Genomic DNA, 23,853 nt, shown 5'->3' with positions numbered 1-23,853 from the left:
AAACGTGGAGTTTTCATTCTTCGAAATTCTGTGGATTCTTCGAAATCCTGCGGATGAACAGATAATTTCTGCGAATGGAGCCGCACAGCTTGGCCGAAAGCGACGATGTTCGGGAACAAGGAGTGCCGAAAGAAAGGATTACGGTCTGGAAAAGGTCGAAAGTTGGTCACCTCGGCGAAATGACAAAGATTTTTAGCCGTTTAGACGAAGTGCTCAAGGATTATCGTTTTACAAGCGAAGTAACGGAGCTGAGTCGTCGTTTAAAGGATCAATGGGCGCGGTATTGTTTTGTGTACAATGAAATTACGAGCCATTTATCGGAGGATATTGAAAGAGCGAATGAAAGAGATCGCTTCAATGATCAGACCCGAGCGTACGAAAGATACGGCTTTCTGATTGAGCAGTTCCTGACCCGTGCAGAACTTCAGAGTGGAGGAACAGGAGGCAGAGCGCCTTCAGCTCAGGAACCAGGTATTTCCGAAGAACGTGTTAGTTTTCCTAGAGATGCACAAAGTTCCGTTTTGACTGGTTCTCGAAAATCGAGACGTTCAGGTCGTAGTTCAAGTAGTGGTTCAAGATCACGTGAAAATGCTGCAGTAGAAAGCGTTTTGGCCGAAGCGAAATTGGCTCAGTTAAAGAGAGCTAAAGAGAGAAAGTTGAAACAGCAGCTGTTACAGTTAGAAAATGAGATAGCTGACGCCGAGGACGAGGCTGATTTAGCTCGAATAAAGACTCGTTTTTACGAACATTTGGATTTAGACAAGGGAAGCGAAGGGTCTGAAGAAGTGCCTATCGTCAACGAACCATCTACTGAGCCAGCTGCTTTGGAGAAGGTAGTCCAGTACTCTGATCCGCGAGTAAATGAGAAGCTTGAACTATTTATTCCTGAAACTTGCCTGAAAGGGTCTCAGCCGCGTACCAGCGTTCCAGATCCAAGACTTCTTGAGGAGGTTCCAAGATCAGCATTGAACCCTAGGACTCCTCCTTTTCCTCAGCCAGATGGTGAACGCGGAGCTTCATTTAAGGTTATTAATACTGACAGTACTAGTGTTCTCGAGAGTGTTGTCACTAATATGAACCTGATTGCTACGGGTGCGAGCTTGCTCCCCCTGGAGGTGGTAAAGTTTTCCGGAGATCCGTGTGAGTTCTTCAAATTCAAAACACGTTTCCATCAAATGGTGGAGTCTCGGAGTCTGTCCGACGCACAAAAGATGTCCCGTCTGGTGCAGTTTCTCGAGGGCAACGCAAAAAAGGCTGTAGCAGGATTCGAAGGCTCGCCTGGTGGAGTTAAGAAAGCCATGCGATTATTGGAGCTACGATTTGGCCAGCCACACATGATAGCCAAAGCATGTGTTGATGCTTTAATTGAAGGACCAAACATTTCAAACAGTGACAGAGAAGGCCTGAGGGAGTTTGCAGATTGTAGCAGGACCTTATACGAGACTCTGAAAGAAATGAACGCCCTGTCAGAAATGAACCTGTCAAACCTTGGAAGAATGTCCAGAAAGCTGCCTACTGTCCATCAGGCTAGATGGAGGGATGAAGTGCAACGGATCCGCGAGCGGGGGATGTTGCCGAGCTTTAAAGACCTTGTGGAGTTCGTAGAGAAACGCGCAGATGCTGTAAACGATCCAATCTTTGGACGAATTGGCGAAACAAGCAGAGCGGCGAATGTATCTGGCAAGAGAAATTCGAAAGTGCCTCCTCCCGGCAGAACTGACGGTAAAGTGACTACGCTAGCAACGCAGCTTTCTCTGCCTGGCCAGAATGGTTCACGAGGTACAGGCCGCCCAGTTAAATGTATGAATTGCGAGGTATCCCATAAGTTGGCCGATTGCGATAAATTTAAGAACATGACTGTGAGACAACGACGAATCTTTGTTCGAGGTAGAGGTCTTTGTTTAAACTGCCTGAGGAAGGGACACTTCGTTTCCCAATGCCTTGCCAAATTGAAGTGCAACCTGTGCCCACAGAAACATCACCTCCTCTTGCACAACGCCGTGTCGCAGTGTGTTGACCCCCTTACCAAAGCCAAGACCAAGTCAAGGTAACCGCTAGCACTATGATGGGCGATGGTAGTACATTCTCCTCTAGTCAAAACCAGGACCATGTTAGAGTATCCGCGAACGTGATGACGACCGATGGTGGTACCTCCACTTCCTTCACCTAAGACCAAGCTACCAGTGAAACCCCAACGATCAGTACGGTGCATTTTGCCAAGTCCGCATCCTACAAGGCGTGCAGTCCGACAGCGTTCACCTCGCATAAAGTTGCCCTGCAAGTGGTCCCTGTAAGGGTGGAAGGAGAAAATGGGAACTCAGTGAACACATGGGCGTTGCTCGATACGGGAAGCGAGGAGTCGTTTATTGCTAAACCTACCGCTGACAAACTGAAGTTGAGAGTGAAGAGCTTCGAGTCCTTGGCAGTTTGTACCTTGACTGGGGAGTCAACAGTACGTGTAGGCAAAGTGGACCTGGCAGTTTTACCAATGGAAGGTCCAGAAGGCCATCGAATCCAGATTAAGGATGTCAAGGTTGTTGAACGCCTCAATGTGAACATGTCTAGGCCTCAGGACCTGTCGAAATGGGAACACTTAAAGGACATACAGCCTTCAGAGATTAGTGGAGAAGAAGTTACGTTGCTAATAGGAGCAAATGTCCCTGAAGCCCAGATACAGGAGGAAGTTCGCGTTGGTGGAGCGGGAGAACCATATGCTGTTCGTACTCTATTTGGGTGGGCCATTATGGGTCCGCTTAATAGCAACATTAGAAGCCAATCTGACAAAGTAAATGTAAACTTTCTGAAGTATGGCAGCGAGATGTTAGACCAACAAATGAGTCAGTTTCTTGGTTTGGAGAACATTGATTCGATCAGCAGCAGCAGGAAAGGGATGTCAGTTCAGGATCGAGAAGCCTTAGGCAAGCTGAACAGTTCTGTTCGCCTAGTAGATGGCCACTACGAGGTAGGAATGCTGTGGAAGCACGGGAATCCGTGGTTACCAAACAACCGAATGACCGCTGTAGCTAGACTTCGTTCCCTGAAAAGACGGCTGTGCACAGATGAGCAGTTGTGCTGTAAGTACCGGAACTTAATGGATGACCTTTTGACAAAAGGATATGCACGAAATTTGACGGAAGATGAGGCTGCGGCTCGAAGTTCCAGGACGTGGTACCTACCACACCACGGCGTCTTCCACCCACACAAGCCGGGAAAAATCCGAGTGGTATTCGATGCCGCAGCATTGCATGATGGGGTCTCCCTTAACAGTCAGTTGAATCGAGGGCCAGATTTAACAAACAGTTTGCTTGGTGTGTTAATGAGATTCAGACAAGAACGCATCGTACTTGCAGCAGACATACAATCTATGTTCCTTCAGGTGAAAGTACCTCCCGAGGACGCCGACGCCCTTCGTTTCTTATGGTGGGAAGACGCTGATTTCCGTAAGCCTCCTGAGGAGTACCAGATGGTCTCTCACATTTTTGGTGCGAAAGATTCTCCGAGCTGTGCAAACTACTGTCTCAAAAGAACCGCTGACGATAACAAGAAGATCTTTAGCGAAGAAGCCGTTAAGTCCGTCCAAGAGGACTTTTACGTTGACGATCTGTTGAAGGCCGTAGAAACACCCAGCAAAGCGATTTCATTGGCACACGAATTGATGGTCCTACTCGAGAAGGGCGGATTTCGTCTGACTAAGTGGACGAGCAATAGTCGAGAAGTGTTAGCGAGCATACCCGAAGATGAACGAGCGCGGCCAACTGTAAACCTAGATTTGGATGAGTTGCCTATCGAGACAAACCAGCCTCTAAACGAGGGATCCTGTCAGCTATCAGTTCCCTTTACGATCGTATGGGTTTCGTCTGTCCAGTCGTGCTGGAAGCAAAGAAGATCATGCAGCGACTGTGGAAATTACAGTTAGGATGGGATGATCCTGTCCCAGAGTGTGAGTTTGCCCATTGGGAACGATGGAAGTCTGAGCTGTCTGCTTTGACGCAAGTGCAGATACCGAGATGCCATTTCCAGCTATGCGGAGAAGTCAAAGAAATCTCTCTTGATCAGTTCTCTGACGCGTCAGATGAGGGTTACGGCATGTGCTCCTATCTGCGGTTCGTCTATGAGGATGGTTCTATTCAATGTTCCTTCCTGATTGGCAAGTCAAAGGCGATGCCAGTGAGACCGATTTCAATCCCAAGACTCGAGCAGCAAGCTGCAACGCTCTCTGCCAGGATTTATCAAGTTTGTCGAGAGGAGTTAACCTACAAGATTGAAAGAGTAGTATTCTGGACCGACTCTCAAACTACCTTGCAGTACATCGAGAACGAAAGCAAACGTTTTCACGCCTACGTAGCCAACAGGATTACTGAAATTCGTGAGATAACCAGCCTAGACCAATGGAGACACTGCCCAGGAAAATTGAATTCAGCCGACGACGCTTCCCGTGGTTTGAAACCCCAGAAATTGACCGATCAGTATCGTTGGTGGAAAGGACCAGAGTTTCTATGGGAATCAGAAGAGAATTGGCCTCAAGCAGAGGTTGGCGAAGTCTCACAAGACGATCCTGAAGTTCGGAATGAAGTGCAAGTTCATTCAATCAAGATTAAAACCCTGACGCTTGACTCAACTCAGAAGCCCCCTGCGTTTACAAGATGATGACTTACTATAGCTCGTGGTTAAAGTTGCAACGTTGCGTTGCTTGGCTAGTGCGCTTTTGCCATTGGCTAAAGAACCGGAAAACCTCTTCAAATACAGAAGCATTAACCACAGACTGAGGAGCTACGTGAAGCAACCCTGCTAATCATGAGGTTAATTCAGGCTCAAAGTTTCGCTGAAGAGCTGAGAGACCTCAAAGCCAACAAGGAAGTAAAGAGTTCCAGCAGACTTGCGAAGTTGAAACCGGTGCTGGCAGAGGCGGTTCTTCGTGTTGGAGGCCGGAGGAAGCAGTTGTACTGTCCTACGACGAAAAGCACCCGATCATACTCCCAAAGAAACACCACATTAGTCAGCTGATTGTTCGCTACTGTCACGAAAGTCTGGCCCATGCTGGTAGAGAGCAAACCCTAGTGCAGACGAGAAAAATGTTCTGGATACTCGGAGGCAGAGGTTTGGCGAAGAATATCATTAGAAGTTGCTTCAAGTGTCGCCGGCTGAATGAGAGGCCAATGAAGCAGGTTATGGCTCCCCTTCCTAAAGAGAGATTGCAACCGTACAAGCCACCCTTTACATTCTCCGGTGTCGATTTCTTCGGGCCACTAATGGTTAAATGGGGCCGCAGTTCAGCAAAACGCTGGGGATGCCTATTCACTTGTTTAACAACGCGAGCCGTTTTCCTGGAGCTAGTACCGTCATTGGAGACCGACGATTTCATCATGGCCTTGCGACAGTTTATCAGCCGAACGGGACCTCCTGAGGAGATCAGATCGGACAGAGGTACTAACTTTGTTGGGACGGAGCGTGAATTAAAAAAAGCAATCAGGGGCTGGAAAAACACTAAGATCTACCAAGAATTGCAGCAGAAAGGAGTCAACTGGACTTTTCACCCTCCTACAGCGGCGCACATGTCTGGAGTCTGGGAAAGACTGGTGCAGAGTGCGAAGAAGCACCTGAAGGTTATCGTGGGAGACAGACTGCTCAGTGAGTTTGCGTTGTGAACTCTGTTCACCGAAGTGGAATTAATTATGAACAACCGCCCGATTGTAGCAGCGTCGGATGACCCTGCCGACTTGGAAGCGTTGACCCCCAATCACTTCTTGCTGCAAAGAAAGGTGGCTGGATTGCCTCCGGGGGTTTTCATCAGGGAAGACCATCTAGGCAGGAAGCAATGGAGAAAGGTGCAATATCTGACCGACGTCTTTTGGAAAAGGTGGATTAGCGACTATTTACCGACCTTGACCGAACGAAAAAAGTGGCTGAAGGATCAACGAAATGTTAGAGTGGGAGATATCGTGCTCATTTTGGAAGAGAATGTTCCCCGTAACAAGTGGAATTTGGGTCGTGTAACAGAGGTCTTTGTGGGACGAGATTCAAGAGTGCGATCCGTCAAGGTGAAGACTTCCAGCACGGAGTTACACCGCCCTGGTGTTAAGCTGTGTCTATTGGATGGCTAGGACAGACACTTATCACGATTAGCAAACGTTTGGACTTTGACGTTTGCGGGGCCGCTGTCGTGTCTTTTGTATGCGTGTCGACCGAAAATATTTTAAGAACGCCTGCTAGCACGTGAATTCGAATAATTGACAAGTCAAATGAACATCCATCGAATAGAATATCAATGGAATCCGACTGATGTGATAAGTTTCGCGTGCACGTGACATTTTGTTTTGAATAAGTACGTTCAACTTTACTCTTTGAGAATTAGTATGTAAGTTAGTTCGCGAAGTTCGCGAAGAAAGTTTCGTAAGAAAGCTCAGAGAATTTCGAAGCGAACGTAGATTGAGATGTGATGTGTAGAAACGCATATTAAGGCTAAGAAAAATTGTACGACGCTGTGGAACTCTGAGGTAAAGGTCAAGATTAAAACGTGGAGTTTTCAATTTAAGTAGATACTACATTCAAAATAGTTAGATTACATGGCACTATTTCCAGTGTAACAACAGTCAAGTAATTTACACATATATATTTCGCTGAAGAACTAGTTCTTAGGAAACTCAGCACCTGCGTATACATCAACAACGATAAGAAAAGCAACATTTGATCAACTAGTCAAGGAGCAAGTCCATAATGTCAACGTATCCTAAACACCTAAGATATTCCAATATTATATTTCGAATGACCCAACACCTATTTCTTAAAACATTACCATTATCTTTTTACCCATTATTACAACGAATAAATATGGTTGGGAATATATCTTGCTTGCATTTTTATTGTTTTACACTATGCTCTGGACCGTAGCCAGTGCGAGGCAAACCGAGGCAGTTGCCTCAGACCCTTGTTTTTGGGTTTTGTTGTTGTTGTTTTTTGTTGAATAGGGAAAGTAAAACACTGCTTAATACCAAGGAAGAGAATTTACTATGGAAATTGCCTCAGTCATAATATTTTTCTGGCTACGCCCCTGCATTTCCGATTGAACTAGCCTCTTCCCGCCTCTTCCAGGCGTCCAGTTAATTGGGGCGCAAGGGCGAAAAACATTCACTAATTACTGCAAAATAGCCAGTCAACGGTCATGTTTCAAACCAGGGAACAGTGCTTGCTTTCTCTCTGAAATAGGATCAGAGAGGTCACGTGTCAATGCGTAACTTAGGGGCGACACGTCTCACTGATTGGACAGTGATTAGACCAATCATCATCTCCTTATTGAACCATGAAGGTCAACCGATACCGTTGCTGGTTTTTCGAAAGTTAAATATAATTGTGCATTCTGCGTTCATTGTGGGACACACTGATATCCCAGGTGAAATTAAGACTATGATTTTCTGCGATTTCAGGTGTTTCTCTGTCTTTGAACGCTACAATATCTTAACTCATTGTGTACCATAGCATAGTTATACAAAAACGCGGGTTTTTTTGTGAATTTGATATTGCGCATGCGCACTTAACCATGGCGTGTTTAACAAGAGTTTTAACTAGCTTTCCTTTAGACCTTTTCATGACTAGATGTTTTTTTTTACTTAATTGTGAATTCTTCAGTGCGTAGAGATGAAATTAACCCTTATAACGTAAGCCTCATCAGGTGGTTTTCTCCCTCTCCCCCCACCTTGCCTCCCAGCGTCTTCTCAAGACTTAATTCAAAGTGATTACTGCACTTTTCCTCTGCGGGTTGGGTAGGGTGTATTTACTACGGCATTGTCCTTCGTGAATTAAACGCCCTTTAAAAGATTCTCATATATCTTCTTAAAAAGAAGCACAATATTTTCGTGACCAGCGAGAACTACCTCCGCCATTGAAATAAGTCACGCAAGCTTTTGCAATTATAAATATCACGCCATGCTTTTGTACATCGTAAAAGGAAGATTCACATAAGAAGGCAAAACCAATTTTTAAATAGTTTATTGTTTTGTCAGATTCCTTACTTAATAGGTACGATAAGGTATTATTATCATTGTCATTAACATTACAAATGTTTAATCTTAAATGTATGTATGAGTCAACATCTGACTTTGTATTCTCTTGATAACTTAAATCCCAGCAGTTATTGATAATAGTGAAAAGCTGACAGTGATATGGGTATGGAGAAAATTCATCAACTGTGGACTACAGTTTTAATGATTCTCTGCAATTGCACCACATGTCCAGACAAACCAGTAAGAATAACATTAACTACTGTCCTGACTTCCACTAATAAATGACTTACATACTACTTTGTCAATATAGTTATTATTCCTCTTAGCTGATGAAATTCCAGGTTTTGTGTAGATGCTTGGATTTGTCAGCATAATGCCCTTCCCCAGAAAGATTGTGTGAGGACCATTTATTGTTTATTTGTTTATTTTTTGCCATTTATAAATATAAAAATGTCACATCAGTGTATAGTATAGGCAAGGAAGCCCAGAGAAGCCTCTGACAGATGTGAAGAGCTAGGTTTAGTGAGTTCCCATTAGATATTATAGCGACCATTGACTGAAATATGAATGATCCACTAATAATTAATCTCAGTCAGCAGCTGTAGATAGCAACCTTTCTTTTACTTACATACTATATGATGGTATACTGCATACGACAAAGTGTAATGTTCGGCTTATGTATAACTGAATGTAATACAATGTCACAACTGATACACCACATGCCTTGTCACCAAGAGTCTGAAGTAAGAGAATGCATTTGTTGTTTTTCTTTTGTTCTATATTTTCCTGTTCCCAATCTACTCCCTCATAATTCCTGTTTGCAAGCAATTTCTGATGACAGTTGCACCTCTTAAATCTGGACTAGGGACACCCAGGGGGCAGATCTAAGTGCCCTTACTACAGAGGTGTCTGTATCATGGAAGTATCTTAAAGGAGAGGTTTGACGGTATTTTATGTTATGGTATGGTATTGTACCACAAGATTAATAATTACTGTACAATAAACTTTGCATTTATACACATTTAAATTACAATTTCTAATAATATTACATGTAATAATATTAAATATTAAACAAGGCATCTACCTACCCTACAAAGCGTCTAAAAGAGTTAGAGATTGTAGGGAAGATCACTCCCTGTCATCCTGTTTTTAACTGATGAAAAGTGATTGGACTACATGTACTTGAATAAAATAAACGCATGCATGCATGGAATCCAGGCAGTACCTTATTACAAGTGCATGTGTTAACTCAATCATAACAATACTACAATGTATGAACACTGCTCGAGACAAAACCTCTTGCTTGCCGATCTAGTATTCAACATATTAAGCTTATTATCATGTCTCCACACAGTATCAAGAGAATGACAGAAAAATAAAGCAATAATTGCTCTATTTTTTACTTCGAAATAATTGACTGAAAGAATACAATTCATTGTATGACTGGTTTAGGGAACAGAGATTGCACCCAGCTTTTGGTTGGTTTAGGGAGCAAAACAAGCAAAATGTACTGTTCAAGACTGCCCTTTGATGTCGCACACTTTTCAACATCAAACAAGGCTCTCTCCTTATTAGGAACTGCTCTAAAGAAAATGTAACACTGATGTGATGTTTCACAAAATTCTGGAAACTAAAATTATGTAACATAACCGGAGGGGAAAGTTGAAATTTTGAGATTTTCCCAAAATAAAATAAAAAGAAATAAATTGGGATTTACCATTCTGGCTGTTAATGTGCATATGAAGAAAATTACTCAACTGTTTGTGTTTGCACCATTTCGCGTGTATCTCCTAGACAATGTCATTGAACTAAATTGAACTTTAACTCTCAAGCTGGAAGGTGACTGAAGTGGGAGACCATATTAGCAAAGTGAAAACACCATAAACAAAGCAACAGGTATGCCCATTCATGCAGAATATTTCTTTTCCAGTGGCACGTTGTTGTCTAATAGTTACAGTCAAACGAAATGTTTTACAAATCAAACTTGTCACAGTATATAACTAGTACTGCTACTAACAACAAAACAAATCAATCAGAGGGCAATCTCCAACAAGAGTTATGGTTTTGTGGAAGGCTATTCGTGTGGGAAAAAAAAAAAAAACTTTTCCTAGTTTTGATTGGCTAAAGCCATAGTATCTTTTTTGCATGGGGGTGACTTAATGAATGAACAAATCGCGAGGTTAAGAAAGCGCATCACCCAAGCAATGGCCCCTTGCATGCATTTACCTGTATCATGAATGTGCTTGATAATAATTTATTTGTAAAACTTTTGAAAGGGTAAAGAACTGAGTAATTGTAGTCATCCATCCTGAAAAGGACTTGCTAGGTGGTCTACGCCAGCTACAACCTTTCAAATACATGTATGAGAATTATTTTACATCTGCTACATAACCAATGCATTTTCCAACAGCGAGTCAGCACTAGCTTTTAACCTGTCTCTAAACTGCCCTGCTAATGTCCGTGCTGCCAGTGTTAGAATTTGTCTTTTAGAAGAACCTTGAAGAAACAAGAAAATCAAAACATGAAATAAGGCTAAATTGCTGGAACACCAAACACATCTATGTACATGTAGGTTGTGGTTGGTAAAAAAACAAAAACAAAAACAAAAACAGATCTCTCATGTGATGTTGTTACACTAATTTGATGAACGAAAAAGAAACATCAGCAATGTTTGAGACCTCAGCTGATTGCTGTTTCCCTAAGGTCATGACAAAAAGTACACCCAGCCAGAGACAAAACTGGGAAATCTTTACCGCTATGTCATCCAAATATTTTTTTTTGTAGGTGTGAGCCACAATGGCCTGTCGTAAGTACGGACTTCACTTATTCTTGATTGTGAGCTGGGATTTTCTTGACTTCAGTTACACAGATTAGTTCAATTAAAGTAATAGATTTCAAGAAAAATTCAACCCTAGTATAGGCAGGATAACTGAAGTAGAAGACACCAATGGCTGTAGGCCCTTGCCCTCTAAGGGGGGTACTGTTCATATGGGTTGATTCTATGCAAAAAAAAAAAAAAAAAAAAACATTGCCTAAAGTTTGCTTTTTGTTACAATTTGGGCTACTACAAATTATATTTCTGTTTAACGTTCCATAAATGTAGGTTCAAACATTTCCCTGAAGTTAGTAATCACAATTTGACACCTGGGCTGAAATTATTTTATCATCCCTTGTGCTTGCAGTTCTACTGGCAATATCCCATCTTGATGTACCTATATCCTAAGGTTCATTTGCAACAGTTACATTGTATACAATTTAGACCTGCATGTACTGTGTACCTGAAATTTTAGAATGCCAATCACCATGTGCCTGTCCAGATCCTATGATAACTTCTCCAAGAGTAAATGACAGACCTGACCACCTCAGGTTATAATTGGATGGTGTGCTTTCTTCTGCCTTGGTGATGTACACTTTAGGGATGTGAATTGCTTGGGAAAATGTTTCAAGCTCTAACTTTGATGTCGGGTCATTCAGTGCAAGACAGGTCAAACTAAACCACCTGAAGAGTAAATAAGCACATGTGCAGTACTTAATCACATGATTTGATGCATAATTTGAAAATAATATTAAGCACTTGCATGCATGAAATGAATTTCATTCTTTGAAAAATCTCTGAAAATATTAGGGGAGCTTTGCATATTTTGGAACAGTCATAAAATACATGGCATTGTATAAGACTTTTTGATTATAATTCTCCATTATTGACTACATCTAAATGTATTTCATGGCATCACAGTATGCTCAGAGTGAGAGACCTCTGATGTTCAGTTCATAACTGCATCATACCACATTCTTGAGCAAAAGTAAACTCATTTAGACCTCTTTTCAAATATAAGCCAAAATATGTTGAAAAAGAAAACTCCACCTTCAAATAAGAAATGCATTCAATCAAGCAAACATCCTTAGCATCCCATGCATGAGGAGTATTGCCTGAATACCCTGTGCCACAGATAAAAATGTACATATACATTCTTTCAGAGTCAATGGGCACTAGAACTGCCGACCCATCAGGGTTTTCCAATTCCCATGACTGACAATTAATATATCAAACACACTGTGTTTGACCACATTTCCACACACCGCGAAGAGAGTTGAAAATATGATGCATAGCGCAGTATTTTTGACGAACTTTGAGGTGTTTGGAAATGTGGTCAAACATGGTCTTTCAAGTTTGATATATCTTCTCAATTGACAATAAAACTAAGGAGAAAACAGAGAAATATAATGTTACTGTAAAAATCTATGCTTATTAAGATTAGAAATCCAAACACCATCGCGGTCATGATTTCCTTTGTTTAAACTTGATGAATTTTTTAAAGAGTTTGAGAAGTACATGTAGTACCCTGTAACTTACTTGCCAGGTAGCAGTTCTGACACCATTTCCTCCACTCCAATGATCACCTGTCCCTCTTGAACCTTTTTCCCTCTCATTAGGTTTGTTATTCTGTGCTGTGCACCCTTCACACCTGCCGAGAACCCCACAGGTAAGGGTGCAAGCCCTGATGCAGAGGAATGCGACTGAACTACCACATGCTCAAACACTTGAAGGAAACCATCCTTTATTGCTTCAATGGCCTCTGCATCAGTACTTGTTACAGCTAAGCTTATAGACTGGTCCCTTCCATCTGTTGATCGGGAATTCAGGAATGAGATGCATTATATAAAACTCTATTAGTAGCACACTTTTCAGGCTATTCCAGTGATGCAGGACAAGTATCATTTACATTTTGGATTTGAAATTGCCAAAAATGGGCAACATTTACTGTTATATTGAATTATTTTTTACCCATTAAGACAGTTGACTTAGCATCCTCAAAGGACCACACAGTCTAAAACTACTGCATTGACCTGTGTTTTGAACTCTGAAAATCCAAGTTTGATACAAAAGCTCATGGAAATCCCAACATGTACATGTACATGTAACTGCAAAAAGAGATTTCAACTATGTGCTATTGCAACCAATTCTGGGTCTTTTGTAACAGTAAACTAGTATAATTATTCCATTTGGGAAGTGTAATTTCCTATAGCTTGGCTTGTGTTCTTGAGCAAGAAACTAAAGACCCTAAATTGCTAACAGTCCCAACCTCAACCCAGGCAACATGCCAAAATGCTGCTGGGGGGCAGGGGGTAACCTGAGTTTAAGACTAACGCATTGGCAGGATTAATGGAACAAGTTACAAGTACATAAAAAGAAGAACTAAAATTTCTTACACATATAATCCTCCATTTCTGGGTCAAGTGTTGTAATCACACTTTCAACAGAAGTCTAGGAAAGAAGAATATAACAAAATCATAACCACAGACCGCATGCACATTATGTTTTATCTTCGTACAAGCAAAGCTGTCATTAAGGTCTGTATGACTGATGGGCCCTTGATGTTAAGGGTGAACTAATGCTAATTGTTGACATAATTCCCCTAGAGTGCATTGAGTTTATTACAGGTGTGAAAATAAAGGCAACAGCTGACTCAAAACTTGAAGACAGCACTGACATGATATCTAGGAGATTAGAAAACCCACTCCAACAGGTCAGACTGGAAATTTGGTGAAAGGTCAGGAGGCTCCCAGTTGCCAGTATGGAAATAACAAATTATTCCAGCCTCACGTGGTGTATTATGCTTAAGAATTTAACTACGGAAAATATTTTGTATAATTTGGGAGAAATCAAATTTCAATCAGTACTGTGTCAAAACCTTCTTTTACAAAGTGTTTTATAAGATTTGAAGGCAGTCATTTTTAAGTTACTGTTACCAATGTTTAATACCAAGTAAAATAATGATTTTATGTTAAGTTTACCGGGCTTTAAGCTTAAACTACAATAATTTAAAAATATTTACATGTAAAGCCCAAGCTTAATCGGGCTTGAGCCTATAAGCTTCTATTTACATAGTAACTAAAACTTACAGACCCTAAGATAAACGCAGAAGAAAAGTTTATGCCCAATACCTTGGTCTTCTCTACAATATTTCTACCGATGTTTTGCGTAGTTTGTAACCCAACCGACACAGCACTGGACATCCAGCCCCAAACTCCTCCACTTTGTTCCTCGTCGCTGTCTTGACCAGAATTCTGTCTTTGCCACGTTGATGACGATGAACTCGAAGAAACATTCGCTGAACTTTTACTACTCGACGTATTTTCCGAAAGAATGGAAGAAGAAAGGTCCGGCCTTATTTTTTGCTGAACAGGGCTTGCTGTTAGTCGATCTACAGGCTGCGAAGGAGTTGAGGTCACGGCTGATAAACTCGATGTTTTGTCCGTAGAAGAAACAGAAGACGAAACGTTAGACGTTGCGTTTGGCGAAGTAGAGTCAATTTTTACGTAGCCCTCCTCTTCCAAAGCGCTTTCCACTTCTTTCACAATGTCCATGTTGTGTGGAGAACCTTGAAATCTTCGAAACTCTTTAATAATCCTTTCGTCGGGTGTAGTTTGCGCCAGAAATAAAAGTTACGTACATTGAACACAAGACAAGTACTGAAGATTCCATTCACTGATGAGTAGGCACCATGGTAGAGCCTCGCTTTCGCGTAAGAAAAAAAAAAAAAACCATATATATTATGAAAGGGAGGGGTGGGAGGGTGAGTTAATGACTTTTGTAATGACGTTTATTTCTCCTTGGCCAATCAGATTCTATGATAGAATGAAACTCGAGTGCTTCTCGCAGCGAATACCTCACGCAGTGTCTCACGCAGTAGTTCTGGGGTTATTTGAGCTAAACTGTGATTGGCTTAGAATTCCTACGTCACGGAAATCGTTTTCTGGCTCGGGTTCGCAGACGTTATTTTTCGGCGGAACCAAGTGACAGCCGGAAATACGTCTGTGTTTGCAGGCTAGATAAAGGAGGGTGAGAAAGTGGGCATCATTTCGTCACCACGCCAAAGAGACAAAAACAAATTTTTAATTAACTTTATTTCCACGCTAACAGACCAAAAAAAAAAACACTACGTACAATGAAAAATACTTACAATACAACACTACAGTACAACATTTATCTACTACTTACTTGGTTATAGTTACAGTACTTACATTCCAGAAAAATTAGAATTATACTGGGCCTTGGCACTTATATGGATCAGGAATGGAAATGCCCAAACATTGTATTTAAGTCTTGAGTATTATGCTACATTTGATGCTCAGGTCTGGGCTTGGCCCAAAGTTAAAACACTCTACCAGGTTCAAGCAACTACTATGCTATTCCCTGGCCTGGATCCAGGGATTCTATATTCGTTAGACTTTAATTACCTAACTACAAGTCAACCCCTATTAAACAGCCAACCTTGGGGAAATGGATAGTGGCCGCTTAAAGAGGGCTGGCAGTTTAATAGAGGCAAAGACTACACAAGAACCATCATCGGGACTTTGATTACTGGCAGCCTAATAGGGGTGGCCATTTAATAGGTGGCCACTTAATAGGAGTTCCAGACTGTAGTCTGTTTTGACTTACTCCAAAGCATTTGACATGGCTTTCCTGACAGTTTACTAGTGCCCCTTAATTGTATGCTCCATGATGGAAAGAAAAAGACACTGTAAGACTTAGGTGTAATACCCAAGAACAAAATGCACTGGACTGGGCATGGCGGCATGCCAGAACTTTCTGGTCAACTCTAATCTGAAGTCCTATGGGTCTCAAGCCTTTAGTTTCAGCCTGTGAACTCTGGAACAGTCTACCTCATAGCATCTGTTCATGTGACAATTTAAGTAAAAAAATATATCCTTTTTCAAACTTTTAAAAAGACTTTTATTCGTAGTGATTGTATCTTTTTTGATTATTACTTTTAGTTGTGTATTTTGAAAATACTATGATGTGCCTAGAGCAGGAGAGGACAGGTCCTTTTAAAGTGTTAATATTATTGTTATTATAAAAAATCATTAGCACTACTGCTACCAAATATAAGTCTGAATTGAATAAGATGGAATAGTTTCTGTGATGATTCCCAGCTTTTGGTCAATGATCTCAAAGGTAATATTTCTTGGCTCTGGGTTAAGAATCACCAACACTGTGTTTATCTCTGGTGTTAAAAAACCAATAAACTCCAGGGAAGTTTCTTCAGAGCTGTTAACTTCAATTCTTTGCGATCCAGGTGGAACAAACTTGCTGAAATGGCCAAGATGATAAAACATAGGCTGCAAAAATAAAGCAAAGTCATGTGCATTTGAAACTAATAACTGTTAATAAGCAAGCAGTGGTTTAATGTTTAACTGATAGAACTGATGCTTCTTGTGGTATACCCCTACTTGTTCTCTGCAAGAGACACCTAAGATCTGCTTGACTTTGTCTGATTTGCCAATACTCATACATATTGGCAAGAAATTGCACCCAAGTAGGCCCCGGCTGGTAGGGTCTAATTGCGGTTAGAGTGGCCTAGAGAAACTGGCTGAGACTGAAGTGGCCGGGGATGGGGTGGGGTTTGGTGCCCATCCTTGACTAAAGAGCCTGTTCACAGGCTACCAAGTAGGTAATCATTCAGGGTAAGTCTACACAAGTAAAAAAACGTCTTGAAGCTCAGATATCTTTGTTGCTGTGAAAAAGTTTTGAGCAAATGACAAAAGACTCTTTTAAGAGGAATAGGCCAGGAGAAGAGGAGGAGAGAAATTAGTAATGTTTGCAAGAGTATGCAGCTGGATAGATCTACATAATAAAGTGTATTATCGTTTGTCTCACAATGTAGTCACTTGAGATGTAGATCGCGACGTTTCGACTGCTTACTGCTAGTCTTCTTCAGGCGATAAGGTCGACTGATTGCATGGTATCATTTATATCACAAAGGTCGGCTGTGATTGGTGCATTTCGATCCTCCTTTGTGATATAAATGATACCGTGCAATCAGTCGACCTTATCGCCTGAAGAAGACTAGCAGTAAGCAGTCAAAACGTTGCGATCTACATCTCAAGTGACTACATCGTGAGACAAACGATAATACACTTTATTATTGCATCCACCATGATGAATAACAACAACCTTTTCCTCGACATAGATCTACATGTTTACACACAGCTGTTAATATCATGGATACAATGTTTATGACACACCTGTTTATAGAATACTCCATTCTCGGCATCAACAATGATTGGTGAATCAACAAAGTTCTTCACCCAGTTGGGTCCTCCTTCCATGTTCAGAGCTAGGTTCCAGTCCACCCATCCAGTAGACCAATGGGATAAATTCTATATATGATTAGAACATTAAAGTCATTGTTGTTATCGTCAAAACCTTTTTGTTGCCTAATGACCCATCAGGATTTAGCAAAGAAGAATGTACCACTTGCTCCAACTTTTGATTCTCTCCTGACCCCTGTGGAAATTCCAGTTTAACTTTATATTTTCCTTTAGAAACATTGACCTATGAAACCCCTCCCCCCTCAGACTACACTAGGATGGGAGAAAATTGAGAGGGGATGCTGTGACCAGATGAGGCTAATCACCTCAAACATTTAAATTGATTTACATTTACTTGACAAATTTAATAATAACGTTTATGTGAAGAAATGTTTGTTTTCCAACAATGCAAATTGAGAAGTGTGAAAAGTGAACTGATCAACATGACACGAACGTGGGACAAAGAAAAAAATATCTGAGTCTGCAACATTTCATTACTGAGCTTAAAATTCACCATCTTTATTCACTAATGCAAATTGACTTTCTGTAGAACCTAATATAGAAGTTGTAAAGAACAAGTGAACTTGTCATCCCATTTTCCTTGTTTTGATAAAATTTTACAAAGTTGTTAATAAAAATACATCTAGACATTTCCACCATTTGATTTAACTAGGTAAATATTGAACAAGGTACATGCCTCAATAACACTGTGGGAGTACTCATTTCCTCTTGACCACTGTCCAAGATGGACCCCTCTCTCAGAAGGTGGTCCTGTCCAGCCAGCACAGGCTTCAGTGTTAAGAATAAAGTAATTGGGGAATCTGTGATATGTTTTGTAATGTAAAATACATGAAATTATTGAATGTTAGTATCTGTACTTAACATGCATACTCTAGACACATACAGACTGATACACATACACATACAGTGTCTTCCATAAGGTTAATTACAGTATGTCTAAATTCAAGTACACCAACCAGTGGATTCCTACACCTACAGGGCTATCAAATTATTTTGACAAACCAGAGGATCATTGTGAAACCTGGCCGTGAACACTCAAAACAAATAAAATAGCAGTTGCCTAATCACTAGGAACATTTAAAGTATTGACAACATGACATTTCTCTAGTAAATGACATGTATGTAATTTTGAAACTGATCCTTTATTTGTTACAAAATAATAGTTGATAGAGGGGAATGGTTATGAAGCCTGGTAAACCTTAGCAAAAGGGTGAGCAAAGATGCCAAAACTTCAGTTGAAAGGTCCATGTCTTGTACTCATACATTATGAACGAATTGCATAACCAAATTGTTTCCATTGGCTAGTCATTCAGACAGAAGAAAACAGCTTCAAAAGTATTTTGTGATTGGTAAAGGTCAAACATAAAATAAAGAACTGTTGGCTATGGTTAAAATTTTAAATAAATACATTCTGTATATATAAAAATAAAAGAGACAATAATTAATATTTTACAGCTCACTTCTTGTGTGTTGCTGTAAGTACATCAGGGCTTGTCTGTTCCTCTCTGTACCAGTGTGCAGCAATCCCAGAAACATATTTAGCAGTTTCATAATCACCAAGGATTGTATCAGCCCATGGTTCAACAAAGTTTCGTGAGTCATCTAACATCATCACCTTTACATCAGAGTAGCCAAACATTGCCAAGGTTGGTCCCAAGTCTTCTTTAATAAAATCTCTTTCCATTTCTGCTGTGAAACCCATACATTGAAAAGCATACCTACAAGCAAAAGGTCAAAAACATTTTTCGAATGGTTTGACTGGCTACATCATAGGTAGATACATATGCTGGCTAGATCTTAAGTCTAGAAAAGTAACTGGTTTGCATTACAACACTGCATAATTGGCTTCATAAACTCGTATCACTTTTTCATCCATATTTGGGAAGTAAAACCAAACCCATTATTGTGACTCATAAGCACACATTAATTTTTCACATGCTTCACATCAGCTACACGTATTTACTTCAAGTTTTGATTAGTTCACTGGATTGTCTGTGTCCTTTGCGACTGGCTATCTAGAGTGATTTACATTAGTTTCGGTTTTACAACTCTCATATTGAAAACTGCTCAATTAAAAGATCTACTGGTAATTAAATTTGCAGAATTCATTTTGTACCACCTGATCTGTTTTGGAATGAAAATTACAGGCAAAAAAGTGCAACTCAATGCGCCCATTTTACTAAGAATCAATGGAGTGTGCATGACATACACTGACCTTCATGAACACAACTTTTTTGCAGAAGTCACTGCATTTTGACATTTATTTAGGTAGCTTATAAAATGAATCAAACACAAGCAATCTCAGCAGCCTCACATGACCACATACCCTTTGATATATCCAGTTGATGGTTCATTCTCAACTGTAAGTCCCCAAATCTTCACTCCATTGTCTTCATAGGCCTTGATAAACTTTGCAAAGTACAGGGCCCAAGCTTTGTGATATTTGTCACCAGCAACACCCTTCAACTGTCCAGCACCCTGCATCTTGCCATTCGTCTTCATCCACGCAGGAGCGGCCCAGGGACTTCCAAAGAATGTCAGGTTCCGTTTACTCATCTCCACCGCAGATAACATGAGAGGAATCTTCAGATGGAAATCTTCTTTGGCCAAGGTAAAATTTACCATTTGAAAATCTCCTTCATGGTCATCATAAGAGTATGGACTGGTAGAAAAATCACAACTGGCCATGGGTATACGCCCAATGGAGTACTCAATGCCATCTTGAGAAAAGTAGGATGAGAGGAGTTTCTGTTGTAATGTGGAACTGATGTTTAAAATGTTAATTCCAGCAGCATCTGAAATGTGAGATAATAATGCACACAACATTTACAGTGTCACAACCATATCAAATATAAAATAGGTCAAAATTTATTGTTCTTGCATTTTGATTGGTTCTGACTTATGACCTGCAGGATTCATGACGGAAAAAAAGATGACATCACTATCACTGTTTTTTGTTTCCTTATAATTTATATAACACAGTTAGACTCCATGCTATCATGCATCTGTTCAGTATTATATACCTTATTATAGGAAATTAACGCTTCATGAAATTAACATGAATTTCTGAAATTCGTGTTAATTTAAGTTGCGTTAATTTATGTAAATGTTAATTTCCGCATTGTTAACTAAGTTCTGCATTAATTTCCGTGACGTTAATTTCCATTATTTTCCCCCAAATCTGTGACACACTCCAGACATTCTTAACACAGCCAAAAAATAAATTTTATTCGCACACTTTACATTTCACATCAGTCTTTCACATAAGTAAATCGCTTACTGTACTCCCGGGGGGCGGGACTCCCATATGGAGTGGATGCGGATGCTCGTCGGAAATTTTGAATTTAACCCCTAAAAGAGACCAATCTGGGCGTGGCCGAAGCTTATGCAGACCCCTAAAAGAGACCAGTTTACAAAACACACAAATAAAAAGTATAGTGACTTTTAATGATGGCGAATTTGTTTATATGGATTGAGTAAATATAAAGAATCAAAATTCTTTCTGTTTTGTTATTTCTTTGCGTGCAACCCTTAACGAGACCTTGACAGCTAAAAATAATGACATTTTGCCCAGAACACCCTAAGTAAGACCAAAATCCAAAATTTACACCCCTAAGCGAGACGACGAGCATCACCGTCCATTCCATATGGGAGTCCCCCCCCCCGGGACTGTACTTCAACTGAATTTTATTCATGTTCGCTGTCAGCTTTACAATGTTAAAATAAATTGGTTCCTGTTCTCAACAAATTCTGTTTTTTTTTTGGTGTAGCATAAACGTTAATTTCCCTCATTTTGAAATTTTGCCCCCTCTCTCGTGTTAATTTCCTTTATTAGGAAGCAAATTTACCTTCAATTCACGTTAATTTAAGTCGCGTTAATTTCAAATACATTAATTAACACGAGCGTTAATTTCCTATAATAAGGTATATAGTATGTCAAATAATTCTTTTGATCGGTTCTTTGCCATGCCTCTGTTCAGATGATGCCAAAATATGGTAAGAATATCAGTGACACATGGGTGTGTCACTTTTTTATTCTTACCACATTTTGAGGTCATCTGTGATCAATTACTGAACAGACGCACAGCAACATGGAATTTATTGCGTTATTTTTGTGTAAAAAAAATACCCTTCAGTCGGCTCGTCGGGTATGTTATGGACGCTTCAATGGATGAGTGAGTGAGTGAGTAAGTGAGTGAGTGAGTGAGAGGTGGATGTATGTCACACCAATCAGATTGGACGTACTATAAACAGCCAATCAAATTTCTTGTTGTAAAGGTAAATGGTATGTGAGAAGATTTGATCCCGATAGAGTTCAGAACGGCCATATTTATTCTTCTATAAAAAAGGAGGAAGTATTCATATATTGGGTTTACTTTGACATTTTCTGTGGGTTAGGCTGAGGATTTTAGTTATGAACGAGATGAGCCTTGAGGTTTGAAACTGTTCGTGAGTTAGTAGTATGCAAATGAACGGGATATTTTCATTTTTAGTTACAAAGGTAACTTGATACTTCTGCTTTTCACAAGAAGTAAATTCAATTACAGGTCACGAATCATCGCTTCTAGTTCTTAGGACATGTTTTAGAGGGGATAGGACTTCAGATTTGAAACAGATCTAATGTTTACAATAGTAAGTGCGGGTAACGATTGTTTTGTTCTTGTGGCATGCAAATATAACGAGATATTTTTGTTTTTTAGTTAGAAAGTGTAATTTGACACTCGTTTTTCACAAGGGAGTAAATTCAATTAGAGCAGACGAATCGTCACCACTCTTTCCCATGAGACGTTTGCTATCTTTAGTAACAAATGGTAACTTAACACTTTTGTTTTATATGAGAGTGAATTCAATTAGAGCTGACAAGTTATAGGGTATTGTTCCCAGGATATTAAACAAAAAAAGCTTTCATTTCTGGACAGTTCTTACGTCTCTGCAGAAGCAGTTTAACAGTTTTATTTGATGACATTCATTTCAGTCCGATATTTTTAAAGGTAAAAAGTATGAAAACTGTTCAAATGTTCTTTGAAGACTGTGCGGCACCAAGTTAAAGTGCAATTTAATTGAATCAGACTTTCAACGTGTCAGAAGTTTTTTCTCTTTCTTTCTATATTCAGTGAAGTTGTGTTGTGTTGTGTTGTGTTGTGTAAAAAGGGTAAACATACGACTCGTATAAAATGCAAAAAAGTCTCTAAATTAACTTGAGTATTTTTGAGCAAAAATTCCTCTTGGGGGTTGGAAGGGTTATGTGATCGGTGAGTGAGGGAGTTATTCATGTGCACATGCCACACCAATCACAGTGCGGGTTGTATCAAAGAACGAATCAAATTGCCTGTTAGAAAATAAGATGGTATCTACATCAATCTGGAGACGTGTCAGATTACTTTAGTTTGTTCAGTCAAACATTTTATGGCTTACTATTTAGCTATCTTACCATGACCGATGTAACATTGCATGTACATCATAAATTCCCAGTTTGTTTCTTGCTGTACATCACAACCAAAAACACTTGTCAAATTAACCAAATCGTTACTGTAAACAGCTCCATGAATGCTCCTATCTCCAACACTTCACACACGGAAAAAATAACTCTTGCACGCCTTGCGTGCCTATGTTTTGTTAGGGTGGTCATATAGCATTTCTGTACAAACCTGTGAAAGCACCTCCTATGCCAAGAATTGTTTGAAAAACTTCGCTCTGATTCACAGTAAACTTGACTTCAGCTTCAACAAATTGTGATTTTCCTCCGTCTGAAGTCTGCCTTGCCTTCCCAGTTCTTAGGCTAAAGCGATCGCCTGCTTTTGAACTGGTGTACACGGCGTATTCATGTTCTGACAACGGAGTACTGCCCTTGCTAAACGAGTCGCATTCCAGCTCGTCCGAGCAAACACAGACGGTTCCATCATAACCGAAATCTTTACTGTGGCAGGCTGAATATTTTGGCGGCGAAAATTGCACCGCAGTTGTGAAGAAGGAGGAAAAGGCGAACAGTACGAAATATCCGCCCCCCATTTGTGCTGAAGGAACTATTTCGAGCAGGCGCTCGTTTCCAGTGTTCAGGTGTTGAGATGTGTCAGAGAGGCGGGAGGGGAGGGGAAAGTCTAGAGCGATATTACCTATAAAAGAACTCTACACAGAGACGAAATGGATAAACCATGCCATGCACCCCAACTATTAACAAAATAACAAGGTCTGTGAAAAAACTGATTTCTGCGAAAAAGAATGATTCATTGACCAGTTAATTGATTGACCAACTGACGAAATTGAGTGATTGATTGATTGATTGATTGATTGATTGATTGATTGATTGATTGATTGATTGATTGATTGATTGATTGATTGATTGATTGATTGATTCACAGTAGAACGGGGCCGGGGAGGACAGGATTGTCTGAACTTCTCGCTTGTAGTAGTTTTCACCTCATTGTGCTACGCAATATTACAAGATTTTTTCCTACCCTTCCTGGTTGGTGCCCTCTTAGAGCCCTCAGATTTTTCTGACGAAAGAAAAACGATTGATAACTCCTGCTCTAAAAATCGAAACAGTGTCTTTTACTTCATTTGGCTTTTGAAAGTTCATGTTACGCTGGCAACCCTCTGTCTAGGTAGACATGTCTCCCAGAGAGAAGGGTCGATGTTTCCTACCTACATGTCGCCGTTGCAGGATCTCTGTGGGAGGCTAGCCTACTGCAAGGCGCATCTTCAGAGAACTGAACATCCTTCACGCCGTGAAGGCAACGCA

At 40.3% G+C, this 23,853-nt stretch overlaps 3 protein-coding genes across 3 annotated transcripts; 1 reads left to right on the top strand and 2 right to left on the bottom strand.

Moving 5' to 3' along the window:
* The first annotated feature begins 74 nt into the window (after positions 1-74).
* On the top strand, positions 75-5,645 carry LOC149108375 (uncharacterized). Its single transcript, XM_089295271.1, has 4 exons — positions 75-1,779; positions 2,172-3,818; positions 3,866-4,574; positions 4,829-5,645. Exons 1-4 carry the CDS (start codon positions 75-77, stop codon positions 5,643-5,645), a joined length of 4,878 nt encoding a protein of 1,625 aa, XP_089151397.1.
* A 2,758-nt stretch (positions 5,646-8,403) lies between these two features.
* LOC110040936 (protein PRRC1-like) lies at positions 8,404-14,506 on the bottom strand. Its single transcript, XM_089295484.1, has 5 exons — positions 13,944-14,506; positions 13,209-13,263; positions 12,352-12,622; positions 11,276-11,496; positions 8,404-10,493 (listed from the first exon to the last, which is right to left on the bottom strand). Exons 1-5 carry the CDS (start codon positions 14,364-14,366, stop codon positions 10,381-10,383), a joined length of 1,083 nt encoding a protein of 360 aa, XP_089151610.1. The 5' UTR covers positions 14,367-14,506; the 3' UTR covers positions 8,404-10,380.
* Positions 14,507-14,887: 381 nt separating this feature from the next.
* LOC110045638 (lysosomal acid glucosylceramidase-like) lies at positions 14,888-23,157 on the bottom strand. The gene is made up of 6 exons (XM_020751267.2): positions 22,763-23,157; positions 19,441-19,909; positions 18,575-18,832; positions 17,791-17,914; positions 17,028-17,162; positions 14,888-16,121 (listed from the first exon to the last, which is right to left on the bottom strand). Exons 1-6 carry the CDS (start codon positions 23,121-23,123, stop codon positions 15,879-15,881), a joined length of 1,590 nt encoding a protein of 529 aa, XP_020606926.2. The 5' UTR covers positions 23,124-23,157; the 3' UTR covers positions 14,888-15,878.
* Between the last annotated feature and the right edge of the window lie 696 nt (positions 23,158-23,853).

This window comes from Orbicella faveolata, unplaced genomic scaffold (genome assembly GCF_042242905.1).
Source record: "Orbicella faveolata isolate gen_17 unplaced genomic scaffold, um_ofav_v1 contig_26, whole genome shotgun sequence".
Lineage (NCBI taxonomy): Eukaryota > Metazoa > Cnidaria > Anthozoa > Scleractinia > Merulinidae > Orbicella > Orbicella faveolata.
The sequence above is the reverse complement of the archived record's forward strand: the minus strand, read 5'-3'. Positions and strand labels throughout refer to the sequence as shown.

What these genes read in the sequence shown, in the direction of transcription:
- LOC149108375 (XM_089295271.1), top strand. Translation starts at nt 75, where the DNA reads ATGGAGCCGCACAGCTTGGCCGAAAGCGACGATGTTCGGGAACAAGGA. An exon ending in TGGCCAGAATGGTTCACGAG is followed by an intron (nt 1,780 to 2,171) that starts GTACAGGCCGCC and finishes CCTTCACCTAAG; the next exon opens with ACCAAGCTACCAGTGAAACC. An exon ending in GCCTCTAAACGAGGGATCCT is followed by an intron (nt 3,819 to 3,865) that starts GTCAGCTATCAG and finishes TCGTCTGTCCAG; the next exon opens with TCGTGCTGGAAGCAAAGAAG.
- LOC110040936 (XM_089295484.1), bottom strand. Translation starts at nt 14,366, where the DNA reads ATGGACATTGTGAAAGAAGTGGAAAGCGCTTTGGAAGAGGAGGGCTAC. An exon ending in ATATTGTAGAGAAGACCAAG is followed by an intron (nt 13,264 to 13,943) that starts GTATTGGGCATA and finishes CTTCTTTCCTAG; the next exon opens with ACTTCTGTTGAAAGTGTGAT. An exon ending in TTGGCATTCTAAAATTTCAG is followed by an intron (nt 10,494 to 11,275) that starts GTACACAGTACA and finishes TGTTTCTTCAAG; the next exon opens with GTTCTTCTAAAAGACAAATT.
- LOC110045638 (XM_020751267.2), bottom strand. Translation starts at nt 23,123, where the DNA reads ATGGGGGGCGGATATTTCGTACTGTTCGCCTTTTCCTCCTTCTTCACA. An exon ending in CATAGGAGGTGCTTTCACAG is followed by an intron (nt 19,910 to 22,762) that starts GTTTGTACAGAA and finishes CTCACATTTCAG; the next exon opens with ATGCTGCTGGAATTAACATT. An exon ending in ATGGAGTATTCTATAAACAG is followed by an intron (nt 16,122 to 17,027) that starts GTGTGTCATAAA and finishes TTATTTTTGCAG; the next exon opens with CCTATGTTTTATCATCTTGG.